General features: G+C 41.8%; 1 protein-coding gene across 3 annotated transcripts in view; it reads right to left on the bottom strand.

Moving 5' to 3' along the window:
• Positions 1-21258, bottom strand: part of GALNT9 (polypeptide N-acetylgalactosaminyltransferase 9) — a 243193-nt gene that overhangs the window by 89321 nt on the left and 132614 nt on the right. For all 3 annotated transcript variants that reach the window (XM_080558977.1, XM_080558978.1, XM_080558976.1), the window contains 2 exons: positions 4270-4436; positions 1937-2111 (listed from right to left, as the gene is read on the bottom strand). In XM_080558977.1, the coding sequence (XP_080415103.1) occupies positions 1937-2111; positions 4270-4436 (342 nt within the window). The remainder of the gene's footprint in view (positions 1-1936; positions 2112-4269; positions 4437-21258) is intronic.

Below are 21258 nucleotides of genomic sequence, written 5' to 3' on the forward strand. Positions count from 1 at the left end.
CAAGGCAATACTTTACATTTCTGGTATACGTTTGCTATTCTCCTCCATCCTCTGCAGCTACTTTAGAAATCAAGTGCTCTCAGAGAGGCTGCACAAACTGGCTCACTAGCATTGTTGAAAGACTAGTTCACTAGACTTGTTGAAAGGAGAGTACACCTGGGAGGATGCAGTAAACACTTTTTAATCTCGGGTATACCCTCATTTACTGAGTAGTCCAGGTTCTTTCTATGCAGATTTCAACTCTTCCTGACATTAATGCAAAATAAACTTTAAAAAAAAATGCCAAAAGTAACCACAAAACCTTTTCCTGCTTACTACACCACTGCCTAGTTTCTCTGGGTAGAGTATATCAGTAACACCTCAATTTACCATCCTTGACAGAATGGGTTACTGTTCTTTACAGAACGGGCAACAAAATTCTCTGCAAAGCTCAAAAAAACTGCAGCTCAGGGCAGAAGAAGCACTGGGAACGTGCTCTCACCAGCACCAGGCTTCAGTGCCTGGTTCTGCCTGGTAGCAGATATTACCCTGAAAGAACTTTTGCAATGATTTGAAAGACCCAGATGCCTTAAAAGTAAGTAAATAAATAACTTAGCTCTTAAGCTTCTAGAAAATTACAGTGACAGCTATTACAGACTTTGATGGGGAAAAAGTAGGGTGAATATAAACCAGGTGCCCTACAAGGCTTACTTTATTGCATCTTCAATTTTCAAAAGATATTCATGAACATATAAAAATAAACACTCCACTCCTTTGCAATTAAGTTTCTCTCTGGTTGCAAGTACAGCTATTTTTAGTTTTAATTTGGGGATATCTCCCAGAACTGCAGAGTATAATCAGCTCCATCATAACCCTGCATCATCATTATCAAATACCAGCCTGTCTTTGGAAAATACAAATTTTACATACTGAAGGTCCCAACAGCCCTTTTTCAGCTGACTGTACAAATCAGTTCCTTCAGGCCCGAGGTCTAGTAATGCCAAATACTGGCCACTGAGTGGTGCTACAAAGATTTACTCCAACTGTAGATCTGGCCCATTAAGCTCAAATCTGTGCTACCCACAGTCAATGCCTTTCCCTTCCAAAACAAAGAGGATGAGGAAAGGCATGCTAATTTCAAGCCCCATTAAAAATATAGGAAATAATTTAACGTTTCCCTCAAATGTAAATGTAAGAATATTTATGAAGAAGTCAGATTTATATTCAAGTTTCTAAGAAGAAAAGAAAGAAAATGACAAGCAGATAAAATAAAAGTACTTGAAAGCATGCATCTGCCTCGAGCCCTGAGCCTCCTTAATGGTATCTCCATATTTGTCTGCTCTGGAGGCTTTCCATTCATTGTGGTTTAAATTACTTCCCTCTCCACTAAGCTGTACTGGAGCAGAGACAAAAACTTTTTTTTTTTTTAATGGAACTTGCAGCCATTGGAGAAGATTGTTGACAGTGTTGCAATAATAACAAGTATTCATAGAATCATAGAATAGTTTGGGTTGAAAGGGAGCCGTAAGGATCATCCAGTTCCAACACCCCTGCCATGAGCAGGAACACCTCCCACCAGACCAGGTTGCTCCAAGCCCCATCCAGCCTGGCCTTGAGCACTGCCAGGGATAGGGCAGCCACAGCTTCTGGGGACAGCCTGGGCCAGTGCCTCACCACGCTCACAGAAAGGAATTTTTTCCTTGTATCTAATCTAAATCTACCCTCTTTTAGTTTAAAGCCATTATCGCTTTTCCTATCACTGCGCTCCCTGATAAAGAGACCCTCTCCAAATTACATTATTCAAACATAATTGCTAATGTGAAAACACCAGCCTACAGTTGTCTCATCCATACAGTTCTTCAGCTCCCCAGCTGCTGAGTTAGTCTTTCACAGCCCTTGAGACATAGGGCAAAATGTAATAGCACTTCTCTCCCTGTAGGAATAGCCAAGAACTCACCAGCCAATGTTGAATTCGACATGAGCATCAAAGAACCCGACGACAGGAGAGGTTGCAGCTTTCCAGCCTTGGATTCTGGCTCGAATCAGTCCTTCTCGCTTGTTATTGCGCACTATTTTCACCAGACCTGGGTATCTTTTATTGACATACTGGTCCAGATTAAATTTGAGCTCAACTGCAGGGGAAAAAACAAAAAACATTCATGATAAGAAAACATAGCTTTGTAATGTAACGCATTACTTTGATTTATTCTGCAACAGAAAGGGAAAGAAGTCCTTACATATTCCTAAATCCTTTGTCACTTTCACAGACACAAACCAAGTACCACAGTTGTGGGACAGACCAGTTCCAGGGGTATCAACCCAGAATAATTCTCTGCACATTAGAGAAGATACTGTTAGACTTACAAAGCTTTAATATGGCAGGAAGGATTTGAGTGTTGTTTTGAAGAGATAGTTTGTCTACATATTTTTAAATAATTACTCATCTAATTCTCTGATGATTTTCATTAGGCTGCAACTGGCCCCTGGAGGAGCAATTCTGAACTTATAGCAGAGTAACGTGGGAGTCATTGGTGATTTTTTTTTTATTTTAGTCTGAATTATGCTATTCAATAAGAGTTTGAAAAATAACCTCAGTGGATTTTGGGTCAAGACCTAATTCAGATCAGAATTAATTTCCCTTAATTCTAAGTTTTCCCTTAAATATAATTAATATTCTACAATACAAGGCTTCTTCCCCATTAAACTAAATGGATCTTGAAGATTTCGAATAGACTTCTTTTTTCATTTTCAGGCATTCAACCACAGATAGAGCTGAACTCATTCACTCCTTTATTCAGCTTCATTTCAATAGGCTTATAAACAGGCAAATTACTAAAACTGTCTCTGTCTTTTTTTAAAATCAATCTAGTTTGGTAATTCATTTACACTACAACTTATTCATAATGAGGCTTTTACTCAAATATATTTATTAGGAAAACTAGTAGAAGCTTCCACTGCATTAGAAGTCTCATTCTTCTGATCTATATTACACAGTAGAATCATTATCATCCAAATCAAAGACCTGATAAATCTCCAGCTATCTAGAAGAATGACAGAGAAAAGCCATATAAGAGTTCACTGAGAAACAATGAGTCCAATTCTCTTCTGCATTACGCTGACTCAAACACTTTGCAATCTCACGTAATTACTCCATAGGTTACACTGCAGTAACACTGAAAGCAGAATTGGACAAAAGCTTTCTTAAAACTGTATATTCTGAGGATTATTTGTGTTTCAGTGATTTGTTCTCTCACCCCTCTTTTCTATTTGGGCATTTCAAAGAAGAATGGCAATTGAAACTGAAAGATTTAAAAAGCTGTTGAGCTGTGGAGGAAATGGTAAAACTGAGCCTTTTTTTTTTTTTTTAAATAGGACTCGAGAAGCTGGACAGTTCTAGAAGTCTCAAATATAACAAAACGCAACAACATTGCTGGTCATCTGTATCCTAAAGGCAATTCCAACCCATTCCATAAAACATATTGATTGATTGATAGCACCCTACATGCTCACCAGTATTTGGAATTTTGATGGCTGTAACACAAGTGCTATTTTTACGTTAATGAATGACATGACCTGAAAGTTGCATGCGCTTTGTGCTCTTTCTGTTGTTGCATTTTCACAGCCTCATTTATTTCCTATCAATAAAAAATTAAAAAAAAAAAAAACAAACAAACACTCAAAATCTGACATTACAACACATGTAAATGTGAAGGAGCAAACTGTGCTTTCACATAAAAGAAACTATCTTCAAGGAAAATCTGTAACCCCACTTTTCTTTGGAAACAAAATTTAAACTTTTGGTCTATTAATGATGGTATTCCTCTGGATCTGAAAACTTGGAGAAAAGTGTTGTTTCTATATTGAGATTGCCTATACAAATGCCATTCATTCTGTGAGGATTCCAATGAAATCAGCAGGGTTTATCCACATAATATTTATTTCTTATATAAATAGTTAATATTTACTGACACGTTTGTGCAAGTGGCTCAACGAACCATCTCATCATCAAACACAAGCTCTTCTAAATTCTACTGACTTCAGGGTAAGTACGTTAATTTACACCAACTTAAGATCTGGTTATTATCCAAAAACCAGCGGTTGCATGTATGAGTTTCCTCCTCTGGCTGTGTTTAAACACAGAGTGATTCACTGCTGTTTCATCCCAACGTTAAAAAAAAAAAAAAGAAGGATGCATGTGAGCTAGAAGTGACCAAACTCCTTTTGATTTATATTTCACGTCCATTAGTGACACAGGGTATAGAACTTAGAGGAAAAGTTACGCATGTTCACCATTGTCACTGTTGTCATCCACCAGAATGATCTCCTTCAGCAAGTGCGAGGGGGTGTGATTCACAACGCTGTGCACGGAGCGCAGGATGACAGACAGTGCCTCGTTGACAAAGATAAAGACCACGGAGATCTGGGGCAGGTCATCTGGGTAGGTCATCTGCTTGCACCTGAAAAGAAAAAAAAAAGAAGAATTAAAACCCAAGCAGCCAGTGGGAGGCAAAATACACTGAAGAATATCCTCTTATCCTCCACTGCTCTCCAGCATATAGGCACTTGGAGACTTTCTTCGTTCTAACCGCAAAAGAAGATGGAGTAAAAGCTGAAAAGAAGCAACATAGCTAGGAGCAGCAAAGTTTCCATCAACCAAGTGAAAAGCAAAGTGTATGTGTACACACACACATTTTTAAGGATCTCTATTCTGGAAGGTTAAAAGCATCTCTTGAAAAACAAAGGAGTATTAATGACTTTGCTCAAGAACGTTCTGAAGAGGGCCCACAACACTATAGCTTGCCTGTGCTCCAAGGGCACCCATTAGAAAGTCTCCTGCTAACTTGTAATTAGACCTTGTATTTTTAAAACTAAGACCTACTCAAGCAAACTTTGCCTTTGCCCAGACAAAGAGCACCTGCCTCCTTCCTGATCCTGTAGCCTGTGCAGCAGTAACAAACGCACAGAGCTTGTTGAACAGACGTGCACCTCCTGAAACATTTGCAAAATGAATCTGCTCCATCTACGATATCATCTTGGTATGCAGCTACTTCCCACTTATGCACGTTACTGAAGACCATGCTGAGAGGAAAAACTGAGGCCTGGAGAAGGGAGCTGGTAAAGTCACACAGCTCAGCGCAGAATCTCTGCTTCCCCAGCCCCCCAGTCCATGCCCCACGTATCACCACACTGCCTTATCCCAGTCCATGCCCCACGTATCACCACACTGCCTTATCCCAGTCCATGCCCCACGTATCACCATATCACCTTATCCCAGTCCATGCCCCACGTACCACCACACTGCCTTATTGCAGTGGAATTCTCTCCCACTAGCAAAGAGGCTAACTTATTAAAAAATTACCTACATGTTCTCACAGTCAAAAGCCATTCCAAATTACCATAGAAATTACTGAACCTGCTCTCTAAAATACTGCTAATTGTATTACAGGGAATGATTTTTCCTGCTGTTATCAAACTTTCTGACCTCCTGCTCATTACCTTGGCATAACAATCATACTTCTCTCCACTACCAGCAGTCAGAAGGGTGGAGAGGGTGACAACCGCTTGACTGTTGGGTAACCTTTGGAAATCAGTTATGAATTCTAGTAAAGTGTGATTATTTGTAATTCCTTCTCGTCCCAGCACCATTTGCACAGAGACGTGAGTACCTGTCATCGATTACAGCGTTCCCATAGCTGCTTACCAACGGCTTGCTGGTGGCCTGTACCACACAGAGGACCACCGTGTAAAACTCCTGGCTAAACTGCATTCTTACACAATCTAAAAATACACCTGGAAGAAGGACAAAGATTTACAGGAGGTGTGAATGCTCCTTTTTGAATTTCTTTTTGAACGTGATTTTCCTCTTGACCACACCAACATATCAAAGAAGTCCATTAAGAATACTTCAGGAACATGAAAGAGCCATCAGCTAAAAGCATGGACCTTGACAGATTTCCCCTGATGAGGGACATCTTTGATCTGACTGCAATTTGCTTCAGAGCCTCACTTCTATCAGCAGGACATAGCAAATTGCATGGCAGTAAATCAGGCTGGTAACCAAGGAGCGGGTGAGCTGCCAGTGGAAGCGAGGCGGAGGACAGAGCTCAGCCCAGGCCAAGCATCCTGGTGGCATCCTGCGTGTGGGCTCGAAGCCGGCAGGGAAGAAGGGAAGCAAAGAAACCATGCAGCTGAAGTCTGGGGAAGGCAGGGAAGCTGTGAGGAGGAGGAGGAGGAAGTGCAGTGAGATTGAGAGGGCAGCCAAAGCAGCACTTGGAGAGAAGAGGGATGAGCAGAGGGAAGGTAAGATGAACACAAACATCAGAGGCAGAGAGGCATGTGCAGAAGGACTGAAGTATTCTGCCTAGGAAAAGACTGGGAACCACTGAAATAGCACAAGACCTCAGTGGTTCAGGCTGGGCTTCCTTTGTCTTCAGACCAAGACATTTTTGCTGAATCTTTCTGGAGTAAGAAGTATCTGTTTTCCTAGTAAGCGGACTGGAAGACCTGGTGTGAATCCCCCGGCCATGCTGGTTACTTTTGCTACAAGGCTGTTTTGAGTTTGTTCTCTCTCCTGGGTGAAGTCACTCCTATCATTTCTCATGGCAGCCTTCCTTCTGTCTGTTCTCCCCTTCCTCTGTTAGCAGGACGTAGCTGAAACACTGCATCATGTTTTATTTGGAGTGCTCCAACCATCACATATTTGAGTATCTCGGGTAACACAGCTACAGCAGGAACATCCAGATGGGCCAAGGCAAACCTCAGGATTTAGCAGTGGATTAAAAGCTGTCATAGTTTATTACAGCAAGGATGAAGAACAGCAAAAGGAACTATTCCCCTGAGTAAACTTTTCAATCTGCAGCAGTGATTCAGGAGTTCATTTCCTGAAGACTTCAGCCAACCTTGAACTCCCAACTCCTAAAGTCACTTCAGAAAATGAGACGGATGTGCTGAGGCAGTCAGCAGAATGTACTGGTCTCCTAACAAACACTTTTTATGATGTCTGAGACCACCAGCAATCCCAGTCAGAGGCCTTTCCTTAAAAATCACTGGGTGCTTAAGTGCTTTGCTGGATTGCTGCCCAAGCTCTTCCCAATGTATTCGGTAATTAGATCCCAGCCACAGCAATTTACAGTTAATACTTCCTTAATTCCAAGAAACTCTAACCAGCAGCTGACACTCGGAGCCAAACAGTGCCATTAGCAGGTCACACGCAGAGACGCTCTAGCACCGACGCGCAGCCGTGCCCGCCGTGCCCTCACAGCGCCTCTGCAGCTTCGCTCTGGCTGGGTGCTAACAACTGACATTGCAACGGAGAAGCCAGTCCCTCGTGCCTGCGTGCAGAGCTGAGAAAGTCAGGGTGTCAGGAGGTGTGAAGTCAAGAAAAAAGTCATTCCAGAGATGTCCTGGGTGAAATGGGGGTGTTTAAGGCAGTGCTTCAAGGGGAGCCAGGGCTTGGCTGCCCCGCTCGGGGAGCCCACGGCTGCACCACCCAGCCCAGCACCCTGCCAGGGAAGGGAGCGGGTGCTGCCTGCTCTTTATTTCTCTGTACTAGGCCTGACCATGTTATGAACTGTGGCTGCTGAATGAGGGAGGACAATTACAGTATTGAAGGCCGAATTAACATCTAACGCTATTGATCTGGGGGAGAATTTAAGCATAAATTTAACCTATGTGTATCAGTTAACAGTGGTCTAAGTTGGCCAGGCATGGATCATGTTTAATATTACTGTGATCTTAAATTACTATTGTAAGCTGTCTCGGTGCACATGAGCAAAGGACTTCAGAGCTGCACAAGGAGCAGTGTCTCTCCAGGGCAGATGTCCATGCTGTAGAGAAACACACCACTGCATAGGTTTAGGACTGGAGGTTCCAAGAAAAGGCTGGTGATGCCACAGCTAATCATTTCCATGGACCAGCCGAGGATGGATTAGACCTGATATGTGAAAAAGCCCCTCAGGCACCTTTCGTACAACACACTAAGCATTAAACCAGAGACATCCTGCGGTTGTCTTGGGAAGAGTCTTTGAGAGTTCTTGCTCTACATTGTCTACTGCAGAGCCTGGCTAGAAACCCAGAGGTATTTCCTTTGCACATGACAGAGAGCTTGATGTCAGATAATTTTCCTCTACCCTGGAGAAGATTTTCACTCATTCTTTCCCTTGCATTGAACCAGTTCCTTAAATGAACATTTTTGAGCCAGCCCCCTGAGCCCAACCGCAAGCACTGTCTATGCAGGCACAAGAGCAAAGAGTACAAGAGTGAAGGCTTCAGTTGGCAGAACAGAACCTTGGAAAAAAATCAGGTACTAACACAGAAAAGGTCACAGATTAGAAACTGGGACAATGAGAAAACAAAAGCTTTTCAGCTGAACATCAGCCTGCTTATGACAGCTCTGTGAGCTTGTAGGTAGAAAAGGAAAAGAAAATTCATTTTCTTTAAACCTTCGTTCCACAACTGTTGTATTTCTTCTACTTGCATCCAATCCAACAGAAAAACGTGACCTCTCTTTATCAGCAGGTCTTACAGTCTGCTCGAGTTGCACTATTTTTTGTAAACAGCTGATACTACTGCTGTGCTGGTAGTTCAGGGGATTACCAAGGAAAGGAAATATTTCCTTCTCTCTTTCTCCTGCTTTCTCTCTTTTCCGCATATGTGCTAATATCAAAAATGAGTTTTGCTTGTAGACCTTAATATACTGAGTTCAGAAATGGATTAGGCAATACATTTAGAGATTTCTGACAGCTTTACCTTTCAGGAAAAAATGCAAACAAAACTAAAGCTGCATCATGAATCTTAAAGTATTTAATACAAGACATGTTTTTCCAATGAACCACTGGGATGGAGAGGACTGTGGGTTTCCCTCCTTCACAAACTTGACTGGCATGCAGAACTTCCTCTGCAGTCCCAGCACAAAAGAGCCCCAACATGCTCCATGCCTTGAAAGCTGCAGAATGGTCTGTGTTCGCGTTTTAAAGGCACAGCAGGGGAAGAAGAAGGAAGGAAGTTTCTTTTTTTTTTTTTCTCCAGAAATCTGCTGAGCTTTTGCAGCTAATGCTAGATGTATTAGCAACTTTCCAGATGCAGAAATAAGCTATCATTAGTTTTTTTGTTCTGCACTGGCGAAACAGTGAAAATGTGACAAATTACAAATATCTCCTTTCCCAGCATGAGACCGAAGTGCTGACCAGTCCATGGCAAAAAGCAATGACAGGCTACAAAAGTGATTAGCTTCATGGATCGTGAATCTGTCAGGCAGAGGGCTCCAACTCCTTCCTAATTAATTCTCCTTCTCAACAGAAGGCGTTAACTGTGCAACGACATAACACTCTTTTTCTATTGAGGATGGATTTTTCTCCCCTATCTGAAAGGAAAAAAAAGAATCAGTAAATGGTTGAGTTCGAGACTAGCTCTTTCTTTCTCTTCCTGTTTTGCAGCTCAAGGATGGCATTCTGTAAGAATCAAGTAATGAAAAGACAACGAACAAGAGAGCACAGAGCGCTGATACTCTGCATATCTCGAGAGAAGAGGACCACTGTATTTACAAGTCAGGTAAAAGGAGAAGCACATTGGCTTTCAGAAAAGCCTCAAAAATCTGGTCAGGTGATACCTTTTCACTATGGCTATGCCCTCTTAGTGTTCCCTTTACAGAATGGCCCTCACTTTGATTTATCATACAGAAGAAAAATCAACTTCTCCTTCTTCCTGAATTTATTTGGGAAAGTGCAGATACAAGATACGATGCAATCCTGCTTGGTGCTGTGAGCTTGTTAGTCTAGGCAGCTCCATAAAGCCGTCAACACTGATGAACAAAGGGTTTGGGAAGAGAATGTTTTTCCTCCCTTGAGTGACAGCTAAATAAATTGAGATAGTTTTCTCTCCACCTCTGCAAGCACTATGACACTCCTGTCAGTATTTGGACATTTGGCATTAACAGACTTCCCGTATCCATCAATTTTTAGGGTCCTCCTTAACCATTCTTCAGTACAAACCATGTCTTTTCCTCATCCCACAGTATTTCAGAGCTTCATATTAAAAGGCAGTCAAGGCAAGTCAATTAAAATAGTCTGTCTGGTCCACAGTGATATCAATGGTCATTTTCAGGGTAACAATAAACAGAGATCTTAAATCTACTCTGTGCTCCAAGAATTCCCAGCAGCTCTTTTCTCATGCCTCCTTGATGCATTTTTCCTCATTCTGCACCCAAAAGGCTAACAAAAAAATTACCCACATTCATCAGGAAAAAAACTTCAGGCTGAACCCTTGCTTCTGTGCTAATCTCAAACACTTCCTGTGTCAACGAATTGCTTCCCTTAATATTCATTAGAAACAAATCATGGGAAAAAAAAGTAACATCATATTTTCTATTGCTTGTACGCTAGTTCTTACCAACCACTCTCTGAAGCTCACTTGTCTTCGCTGTGGTGGGAACTGATTTGTCCAGACCAATCGCAGCTTTACAGTAACTCGTGCACAACTTTAACAAAAAGTGTTTTAACAGGTATCAGGTTCCTAAACGTAACCCGAGAGAAGCCTTGAGAACTGCCAATAAATGACTGATGGGCAAATCTATATGAACAGTTACCGAATGCAGCATGAAGATGGCCCCACTTACAGAGACTCCTAACCCTTACATTCATTCAGGATTGTTAGACTCCTCAAAAGTAGCTGCCACATGCATAAAGTAAGAGTCCCTGTATTTCAGTGAGATAGTTCTGGCTTTCCCCATGCAAATAATGCCATAAACATGCCATCATGTCTAATAATCATATCAATTTATACACACAAACACGCTAAAACTAGTTTCAATGGGTTTTAAAACAAGCACTCTTATTGACGCAAAAATGGCTAAACTCTCACGGTCACATCCTTCTGTTGTATTTTCCTTTTTTTTTTTTTTTGGTAACTTAACTTGAGTCACTAATATGTTTTGAAATACCATCTGTAAGAAATTTCCAGTCTATCCCCCAGTGTGCCCATTCAGATCTGCCCGTGGCTGGATGCACACTGCATCACAAAGCATTAGCCTGATTGGAAATTAATGGAGAAGCTGAAATCTGCTTTCAAATGTTCTTCAGAAATCCCCAGAGAAAATGTATCGCCCATGTGACTTTATTTTTAATGGTACTAGACTTGCATTTAAGAAAGATCCCAACTAAATTTCAAGCAACATGTATTCTGCTTAATTTTAGGTGATTTATTAGACATTAATAGCTTGTTTAGCTTTGTCAAGTGGTACTCAAGATTTCTGAAAGATTCTGGCCCTTGTTCCAACTGGATTTATTTTAGCTTGCATCCTTTAAAAATAAAAACTAGACAAGAGATGTCCACACAATGGTGGTCTTACAAAGTTTTGCTTTGAGATTGGGGATCTCTCTGATCTTGAGCTCAAGGGGAAGGTAAACATCACTGAAGACAACGAAGTGGTACTAAATAAAGGCAAAACCAAAGGATTTTTGCCAATTTGCCAATAACAGTTCTTTAATTCAAAGTTCTTACCAGCAAAATATATTCAGAAAATACTACCTTTTGCACAACTTTTTTGAACTTGATTCTGGAAACTACACTTTCTATATGGGAGAGAGAAAATACTCTCATCTCAGTACTTTGCCAAAACTACAACCTCATATTTCAAATAGAGAAGGTTTGCAAAAAGCTATTCAAGAAGCCAGAAAATGTTTTCTAGGGTGCATTCACAAAATTAGCTTTTACCTCGTGGCACTGCTTCTTGTTTGTGCCATCAAGGGTCATTACTCCCAAGCCAGCAATGTGGAGTCAGCTCTTCAGCTGCATTTCTGATAGCCCCAAAATGGACTACACGTCTTAAGGTACCATCTCCTACAGTAATGTCTCACCCATCACAATTCAAGTTCACTCTTGATGAAGAAAACAATAGTGGAGTGGATAAAATCAGAGGAATAATTTTCAATAAATAATGTATAAGAGTAAACTCACCATTTTCTATTTGCACAGAGCGGTTTGCCATATCCTTGAAGCTATTTGTTATTCTGATAATGATATGTAAATACAGAAAGTTATCCTTGACTATTAAAAAACTACTGCAAGTATTTAATATTAAAAATTCAAGGTACTTTTATTTAACTTTGACTATCTCAATCCCTCAGCTGGCGCTCTTGGTGCTGGACAGAGGCTGAGTATCACTGTTATCTAGAAATGTAGGGCAATAAAAAAGAGTTTTCAAGGTAACTGCTGCATAGCTCTTCACAGATTTCATTACAGGTTTGCTGTCACATTGCAGGGTGGTGGTAAGGAGGAGGATAGAGGAATGCAATCATTTTCCGCTATTACTTCAGCTAACAATGTTTTTTATGGTCTCGGGAGGACATACAACAACATTTGGCAAACAATCTTTTCTTTAATGGGCTCCGGTGTCTTTCACAGGAGACCAGCTTTAATCTCTGGTCATATCCAGTTACGCAGCTGAATGTTTCTTCCTACCTATGTACAAATACAGGATGGTTGGAGGAGTAAACCACCAAACGGGAGGTCAGACATAAACTGCGGAAACCCATCCTTTCACTGTCTGCTGAAAAAGTAATGAGAAGCTCTTAATGCTGCCCCGTCCCAGCAGCTGCGAGGCGGGTCGTGGCCCCAGCAATCCCAGCGCTCGGTGTGCCGAGGTGATGCAGAAACCTATTGGACTAAAAAGCAACAGCCTTGAAACGTTTCAACTGTAGTCACGGGGTTTTTTCCTCTTGCTTTTAATGGATCAGTTTCTGTCAGAGTGAAAACAGAGCAAGTTTATGGTATGTGGGAAGAATTATAGTTCTAACACAGCAGTGTTCCAAGAACAAATGCATAAAGAACATTGATTTAGCACTGAAAATGGGAGTATTAAATCCATGATGTTTAGATGCTTTATATGAGATCAAGCAGAGAACCTGGCAGTAGGAGCAGCGTGTTTATGAAAAGGCATGTCTCAGAGTCAAGCAGAGAGGACAAATGAAGGTGCATGCGCTGCAGGGATTTCCTTTGGTAGGCAGGGGCAGGAAACGGCCCAACGAAGCCTCTTCAACAACAGCTGATGGAGCACACCTGAAGATCTCAGTGGACTTTGGGTCAGAACTCTGCAGAATAAACCATTGGGCAAACACAGCTCTGTGAAAACCTAAGGGCAGTCAGATCCCGAAGTGCTGATGGGCCATTTACATCTTTCTCAGTGATACTCGCAGGATGGTTCCTTGCGTGTTATAACTACTTTGCAAAATGTCCTATCCAAACAGAGCAGTTAAGCATGTCTTAACTTCACTAGGGTTACTCATACACTTAAAACTAAGAACATATTTAAGTGCTTCATTGGACTGGAGCCTAATTGCACTTTTACAGCTTTTGTTTAAATTAGAGGCTAGCTAGAGGTGAACAGCACAGTATTGAACAATTTCACGCATTTAGAAGTTAAATGTTAACAAGTTTCTTACCTTCTAATTATTTCAGGCACTTCAGAAAACTTGAATTTTAATTTAATTTTAGTTACATTTAGAAATAAAAACATTTCTTTAAAAATACAGCAACATTTTCTGTCTAGCGTGAAGCTAATATCTAGGGCACACACTTCATAGCATTAAAACACTTCAACATATAGGGATTTTTTTATATTTATGAGCTCTTATCATGATTCAGAAAAAACAGGCCAGCATGTGATTTCTTTTCACTCAGGTTGACAGAAACTAGACACATGTCCTAGACCAGGCAAGATACTCAAGTGTGATTTTGAATTTGAGCAGGCCAGGATCATACATGAGTATCTTCTTGGTTCCAAGAAGCTATGGGCTTTGTAGCATGTCAGTATTGTCCTGGTTTGGTTTCAGCTGGGATAGAGTTCATTTTCCTCCTGGTATGGTGCTGTGTTTTGGATTTAGGATGAGAATAATGCTGATAGCACACCGATGTTTTGGCTCTCCCCATCCTTGTGTGCATGTGTAGGGGGGCGTGAATGGCTGGGTGGTGCTCAGCTGCCTGCCAGGTTAAACCACCACAAGTATTCACACACTGCTCCTGCCCAAATCTGTCTGCTTAGAGTGGATTTCCTTTTTTACTCTGTGCTGTCTGGTGGTTTTTCCTGCTTCCTATAGGCCAATAGATATTTTAAAGTCACAGCCTCAGTGTTTGAGGATTTAAATTAGTTTGCCATCAGAAAGAAACCTAGAACTAAGTGCTCTGCAGTGGAAGAACAGATCATTTCCATTAACCGCCCGCCCAGCAGACTGAAGCTGTATTCACAACCATGCCCTTCTTCATCCCTTATCTATAGACAGACACGTTCAACTTGTTTCATCTAGACTATTTGCTCAAGCCTTTTCGTAGAGAAACTTTCCCCCCACGACTCGCAGTTTCCCTGATCTGTCAGGCAAAGGAGCTGAGTGCTCCTCTCCGAGCAAACAGAACACAAATTCCCCGCCTCTTGGGTACACTTGGGTTAATAACACCACGGCAATAAGCCACCGAACTAGCTGTAGGTCATGTATTTATTTCCAGGCAGTGAAGAAAATACAGGAGCAAAGCTTCAATGTCATTTTTATCTTGAGTTTAATGTAAACTGCACCATGACCCTCTGGGAGAACTGCGTCCTAATGAAACATCCACGGAGGAGATGAAAGCTTTCTCCGGCTGCTGAATGAGACAACTGTTCACTTTGTGGATAGAAATAACTAAAATTTATGCCTTTCCTTTGGAATTTTAGGGGTACAGTCTAACTTAGCAACAGCACCCAAGGGTATTTTAGTGTATTGTTTTAATTATTATTGCTGCTATTAATATTATTTTACCACTAGTCAAGTCTGAACTACCATCTCTGCCAGGAAGGTATGTTTCATACTACCCTAGAGGCTAGCCCAGTGCTAGGTCATTTTGAAGACAAAATACATAAATGCAGACTAACAAAAGTCTGGAAGCATAGAATAAATAATATACTCATCCCTTGGAGCAAAGAAGCAAATAAACTAATTAAGAAACTAGTTGACAATCCAGAGGCATCTCGCACAGGTAAAATGCAGCTCCACGGGGTTTCATTTCTAGGAGCTGAGAGACAGAGAGCTTTCTGCATAAGCAATACACAATTAGATGAAATCTCCTGTAATTTAAAGGTGTCTAATGCCTCATTGATAAATCCCACCACACGCACTCACTAAAAATTGTGGGAGCACTGCTTAGACCGAGGGAATTTGGATTTTACTTGATGTCTGCATAGCAATTGTCCTCATTTTCTCTGTTTAATCCAGACATATTAGGAGAGAGATGTCTTCCTGCATGGTAGCCAGCTCTGCTGTTCTCCTCCACTGAATGGCTTCTTGTTATTGCTTAAGTGATCCCTACATGATGTATTATTATAATTCTCTGCAGAAAACAGAGAATAATGTTGCCTCCTCTTCTCTCACTACCCTTAACCTTCTGCTGAGCAAGGGCCTCCCAGCTTTCTTTCTGGGGAGGGGAGATAAGAAACATTGATTTGCAGCATATTCCAAATGTTATTTTCACGTATATAATAATGTATATGCCAAAGTTTGTCACAGTAAGACACAGAAGATTCTTACCTTTAGAATTGCAACCCATACCAACTTTCTTGGCAAAGAGGAACTTTGCCTCCAATACTCATTAATTACAAACTTGGGCTACTCATCTTTCTAAGACAGAGCATTTACTTGCACACTAAATGAAAAAGATGATATACTAGGCACACAGAGAATGCTCTTCTTGTCCCCAGTAACCCTGCCTTTACCACACTTCAGCTTGTTAAAGTATCATCACAAGCTTTGTGTGAAAAATTAAATTTCCCAGTTGAGTTTCCCCAGCGCTCACAAGGCAGTTCTTCCCAACGCACAAAATTGTCAAGAACCACAGATATCAGGAATCTGATTTTACACCACATTTCACACACTGATCTCCTTCCCTTATACACTTACACAGAGAGTGGGTTTTCTGAGCCTTAGGAACCTATGCTGCAAACTGCCTACACCACAAGGGTCATTTATATACTCCTAGGCAGCCAGAAAACAGAGATGACCGAGATCAGCCTGGTGCTGGCTTTACAAAAGGGGCATCGAGGCACAGGCTTGGGGCTCCTGCTCCTCAGGGCTTGCACCACATTTCAGGAGAAGTGTCCAGGAGGGGACTTTGAACTGCTGCAGAATTTCTTGTAGCCGAAAGGGTGCAGGTCAGAATGGCATATTTCCAGCTGAGCAATCGTTTCTTACTGTGATAGCCAGTTGGTTTGGTAGAAGTTGAGGGAAAAGTGCCCAGACTACATGGGAAGCGCCTATTAGACCTCCACCTGGCAAGGTGACCTGGTTTGACTCTGGTTTGTTTTTGAGACCATAGCATAAAGTTTAGAGGTAATACAACAGAAGACAAGATTTTTTCAGAAAGCTAGAGAAACAGAGAATAGAGCCCCCATACTTCAACATCATAAAACTATCAAACACTTCAAGTGGCAGGTGCTGTTTCAGAGAAACAAAACCTTGGAAAGCACCTAGATCAAGAGAATCAAGACGGGGAGCTTACGTTTGCTAGACTGTGACAGCCCAGTACTTCTGGCAAAGGCTAGTTTTAAGAGTCTCTCATTTTTATTAGCACTAAATTCGCTCAAAACAAGAGACATGGGCAAAACAAGAAGTGACACTATTAAAATGAAACACAGCATCAACTCGGAGTCCACAGTTCAGTTTTATTTCAGATGAAGAGTAAATTGTCTGACATTTTGGCCTGTTCGTGTTTTTATCGCAAAGACACAAACAACAACTAAAAAACCTTTATGTTATTTGACCTGAAACCTTGACTCTTTTATACTGTGAAACCCATCCAACTAAAACAAGTACCAAAATCAGCTAATTTTTAATGTTACATCAAGAAGGCAGTTGGAGATAATACATACTTCTTATTGTCAGCTGAACTAAATTTGCACATTTTAAGCTAGGAAAGGGGAACAACTTCACCTAAAGACATAGGAAGAACTTCTTCGAAGCTGTAAGAATACCAGGTATAGTGTAACAGAGATGCAGGTAAGACGACATAAAAGGAAAAAATAATAATAATAGAGCCCTGAATTCACTGCCTGGCTTGTTCTGTTACCTCTTTTTATCCTGTAATGTAATACCAGGGAATGTAACACAACATGACAGTTCAGAAATTTACAGGAATATCCTTTTCTCCCGGCACTGATAGCGCGCAACCAACAGCCACAGGCTCAGGGGAGGGAAATGAAAAACTCTACACTGCCAACCCACAACTACAGACGGCTGCAAGTCACTGCTGGACCTCAGTAGTGCTCCTGCATCACAGATACATACACAATTTAAGGACGGCACCCCCACAATTACTCTTCTTAAGGGGAAAATACTCCTGCTATGAAAATATTGTCACTCTCAAGTTCAGAAAACTAGTACACTCTCTTAGTACACTCTTAAACTGTGTTTAAGGCACCTGTAAGGGCGTGGGTCACACGAGACACATTTAGTTTATGTTCTGTAAGAAACACTGAGGATGCAAAGCATATTCTTGGTCATCCTTTCTGTTCCTCCCAGCTGAAAAGCATGCTGCCTCCAGCCTTACACTGGGTGGGGACCTTGTCAGCTTGCCCAAGCTGGAAGGTCATTCTTCAACATGTGTTACTCATACAGAAATTCCCTCTTGTTTCTTTATGCCTTGGAGTTGTTAACATTTTGTACTGGATTTACTTGGAACTACATTCAAACTGACTGTCCTAGGTTCCTGAGGGAGAGACCTTCAGAGGACGTTACATACATCTACGGCAATGCTTCCATGTCTTCTCCTCCTCCATTGAATATAAAGGCAGCCTAGTTGACCACTTTAAATTATATGTCTAATTTTTAGTCTGTGTTATGCAACCCACCTAGGTAAGCTATTCATGTATTCAGCAGTACTTTCTGGTGCAGACAAATTGCAGGGAATGGCTTCCAGTCTTACTGCATTTAAACACCACACTGCAATCAGTTATTTTTCATGCTCCCTAGTTAATCAAATTCAGCCTCCACTAAATCTTCATTTATTAATGCTGACAGTCATGCAGAACTCGGCTTCAACAATTAATATACACAAAGACACTGCAAAAATGTAACAAGAGGAAAATTACTGCATTTGAATGTAAGATGAATTTTTGGAAAAGGTTGTTCATCTTTATGATTCTGTTTAATTTAGACCTGCTAGTCCTCCTTTCATTATCCAATGGACTAGTGTTAATAATCAAGATCTATGTTGCACGCCTTGTGGTATAATTAAAGCCACTACTTAATTGGAAAGCCCAGCTAGTATTAAACAAAAGGGAATCAATAATGCATCTGATGGGAAAAGCCAGAGAAAACTTCTACTACATATCAGAAATAACTGCGAGATATTGCCACGTGTCCAGCGCTGCTACCATGGACACAGAACGGAGCCCGGCTCTGCTTAGGAGCCATGCCGTGCAGAAAACTCTGGTACCCCGGGGGGTCACCCACCCTTATGAACAGCAGAGCAGAAAGCCGAGCATTACTTTAGTGCAGCCTGGGCACTCTCATGGTCCTACTGCATGGTCATGCCCTACTGCAAAAGGCAGTACGAGATCAAGCAAAGGCAATCTGAGAACCATCCCGATGATCAGCTGGCTCCAAACACTGGCTGGAAAGTTACTCAGTGATTTGTTTTATTATTATTGGAAAATGTGGTCATAGTGTTAGTCTCATCCTCAGGCAGTCTTCTCGTTGGAGAAATTCAATAGCTAACTGAATATTCAAAGACCTAATGGTAACTTGAGGTGCTGGAGACAAAGTTTTAAGTCCACATTCCAATTAATGTATCATTATATTCATGCTCCAACAGAGGCTGGGAGAAGACTTACAGTACCTTTATAAATAGAGTCAAATCACGACTATGGGTCTCAGTGAGGGCTACACAGTCAGAGTACAATTGCAGGGCACTGGGTGTAAAGTGCAGGGTCTGGCTGGTACTATCTGTGGTTCACAGGGAGTCCCCTTTCCCAGCCAAAGGAGCAAGTGATTTTCCCGTTCCTTTGTGGGCTTGCACAGTTCCAGCCTCAGCCCTTTGCGGCCAAGTAGGAAACATCTCAAAATGCAGCGATAAGCCTTTGGCATAGAGAGGGATACACAAATAAGCACAACTGGCCCAGAGGCAGCAGTATGAGCAAATTTAGGCTGTCAGCTGATATCCCAATTGAGCTGAGTCAGAACTACAGCACTGAACGCTGTGCAGTAGCTGGTCAGAGCCCAGCTCTTTGCAGAGAAAGCAGCACCGGGATTTACTTGGGGCACACCAGTCCCTGCTGCTCTTGGGCACAACGGAAAGCCCGAAAGTCAGCTCCACCTGGAGCACCCCTCCTGGAAGCTGCAGTGCCGGCTGTGCATGCAGGGCAGCGTGTGTGCAAGGGTGCCTGGGCTCTTTGCAGGGACTCAGCCCGAGGAAAACGTCCAGCCCGTGCAACTTGGCAGGGCCGGCTGAGGTCCGTATAAAGTCCCAGAGCACACATACACACATGCTCCCTTTGCTCCGTTCAAAATCCGCATCTGGACATTGATTTGGGATCTAATTAAAACACTTCCGTTAGTTTCATCTCTTAAACAATTCCCCTCCAGTAAATGAGCCCAAGCTGCTGCCCAGAGATAATTCTGGCCACTCCATTTTCTATGTCTGTTTTTCCCTTTCTCTGCTTAAGCTTCATAATTGCAAGCAGAATGGGTAAAAGGGACTTTTCAGAATTTTAAGAGGGTTTTTTAGATATATTAGCAATGGGTGCAAAAAAAACCCCAAAGTTGAAAAGTTTCCCATTAAAAAAGAAGCCTCACTTAAATTAAAATATGCTTCTGCCTACACTGTGATTGTGAAACACCAAGCTGAAAAAAGGAAATGTTTAATTTCAACTACTGTTTTACTTCACTTCAACCTGATATTAATCTGAAAGTGTTGGTAGAGAATATTGATAGAAAAGTCATTATTTTAAAACTAAATTTTTCAAGGGAATCTAGATGTGTAATTGGTCCAAACAATTTTGTAAATTTATCATTTATAGAAGATGTTCAGCCTGATACAGAATATTTGCAGGTTTTGTGTGTTTTAAGTTGCCATTTTCTGCTAATCAGAAATTCTGGTTCCTGAACAGCTATGGATCTGTTCCAATTCAAATGTTTCTTGCAAAGGGGCCCATTACATCGCGCTCTGGTTAATCTGGGAAGAATCCTAAAGGTCTGTTTTAATTTGGAGACTCTTCTGTCGTTTCTCTAAGCAGCACGAAGAACACCCGGTGTCCCCAGAGGATTTGAAAAGTGGGTCATGAGGCAGAGAAAGCTGCAGAGGTGGAGAAAATCAAACAGCACCAGGTCTAGCCCTCTCCAATCCACTGATCCAGAAGCTGATGCTCTTCGAAAGCCATCTGCCTCCCTGCCCTGCTCCTGCAGGGCTGTCCAACACGGACGGGCAGAGGAGCTGCCCGCTCCAGCAGCCTCGAGCAGGGGCCATGGCACCAGACCACTGCTCCTGCCCTCGCAACAGAGAGCTTGCAAACGCACGTGTAATGTGGCTTGAGAGCTGCTGACGGATGCTGCAAAAATCACAGCGAGCCCACAGACCTCTATGAGCCTGAAGAAAGGGTCAAAATTTACGGGGAGCTCCCTGCACCCTCCAAAGGCTTGAGCTCCCCAGCCACTGACGGGCAATCTCGTACAGAAAGGCTGCTTTCTAGCGACTGGCCTTGAACCAGCTACTGTTATTAAACCCTTGAATGAACAAATCAGATGTCTATTTACTAAGTCTGCCCCCTTGATAGCACTATTTGATCAATTCCAGAATCCTTTCTGATAGGTAATTAAAAAAGCTTTTCCTTAGTTATAGTGTGGAGTGAACCGTTAATTACACTTCAGAGCATCAGAGATGCAATCCCTTTGCTATTGTGAAATGCCTATAGCAAGCTACAGAAATGCTCGCCTCTATACAAGAGCTGAATAAATGAAAGTAATTTCCTCAAGACCTGGATTCCTCTGCTTTTTACGGCTACAGACTTGAGTTGCCTCAGCATTAATAAGTTTGTTCTTTAGGGCTGAATTTTCTCAGTACAAACATCCATGACCATAACACAAAGAAATATTTTCTTTGGCTGATAGCGCCAGCAGACTGAATCCATATATCGGTATTATTATCAGCACTGAACTGCCACAATGCACTCGGCATCAAGTTGCACAGAAAAGATCAGTTAAATTAAAGATCTTCACCAAGCGGCGACAATTTCTTGTAAAAGCCAATTTAGCCCTTATGGAAGCTCCA

The sequence above is a fragment of the Anser brachyrhynchus genome (genome assembly GCF_964034855.1).
Source record: "Anser brachyrhynchus genome assembly, chromosome: 17".
Classification (NCBI taxonomy): domain Eukaryota; kingdom Metazoa; phylum Chordata; class Aves; order Anseriformes; family Anatidae; genus Anser; species Anser brachyrhynchus.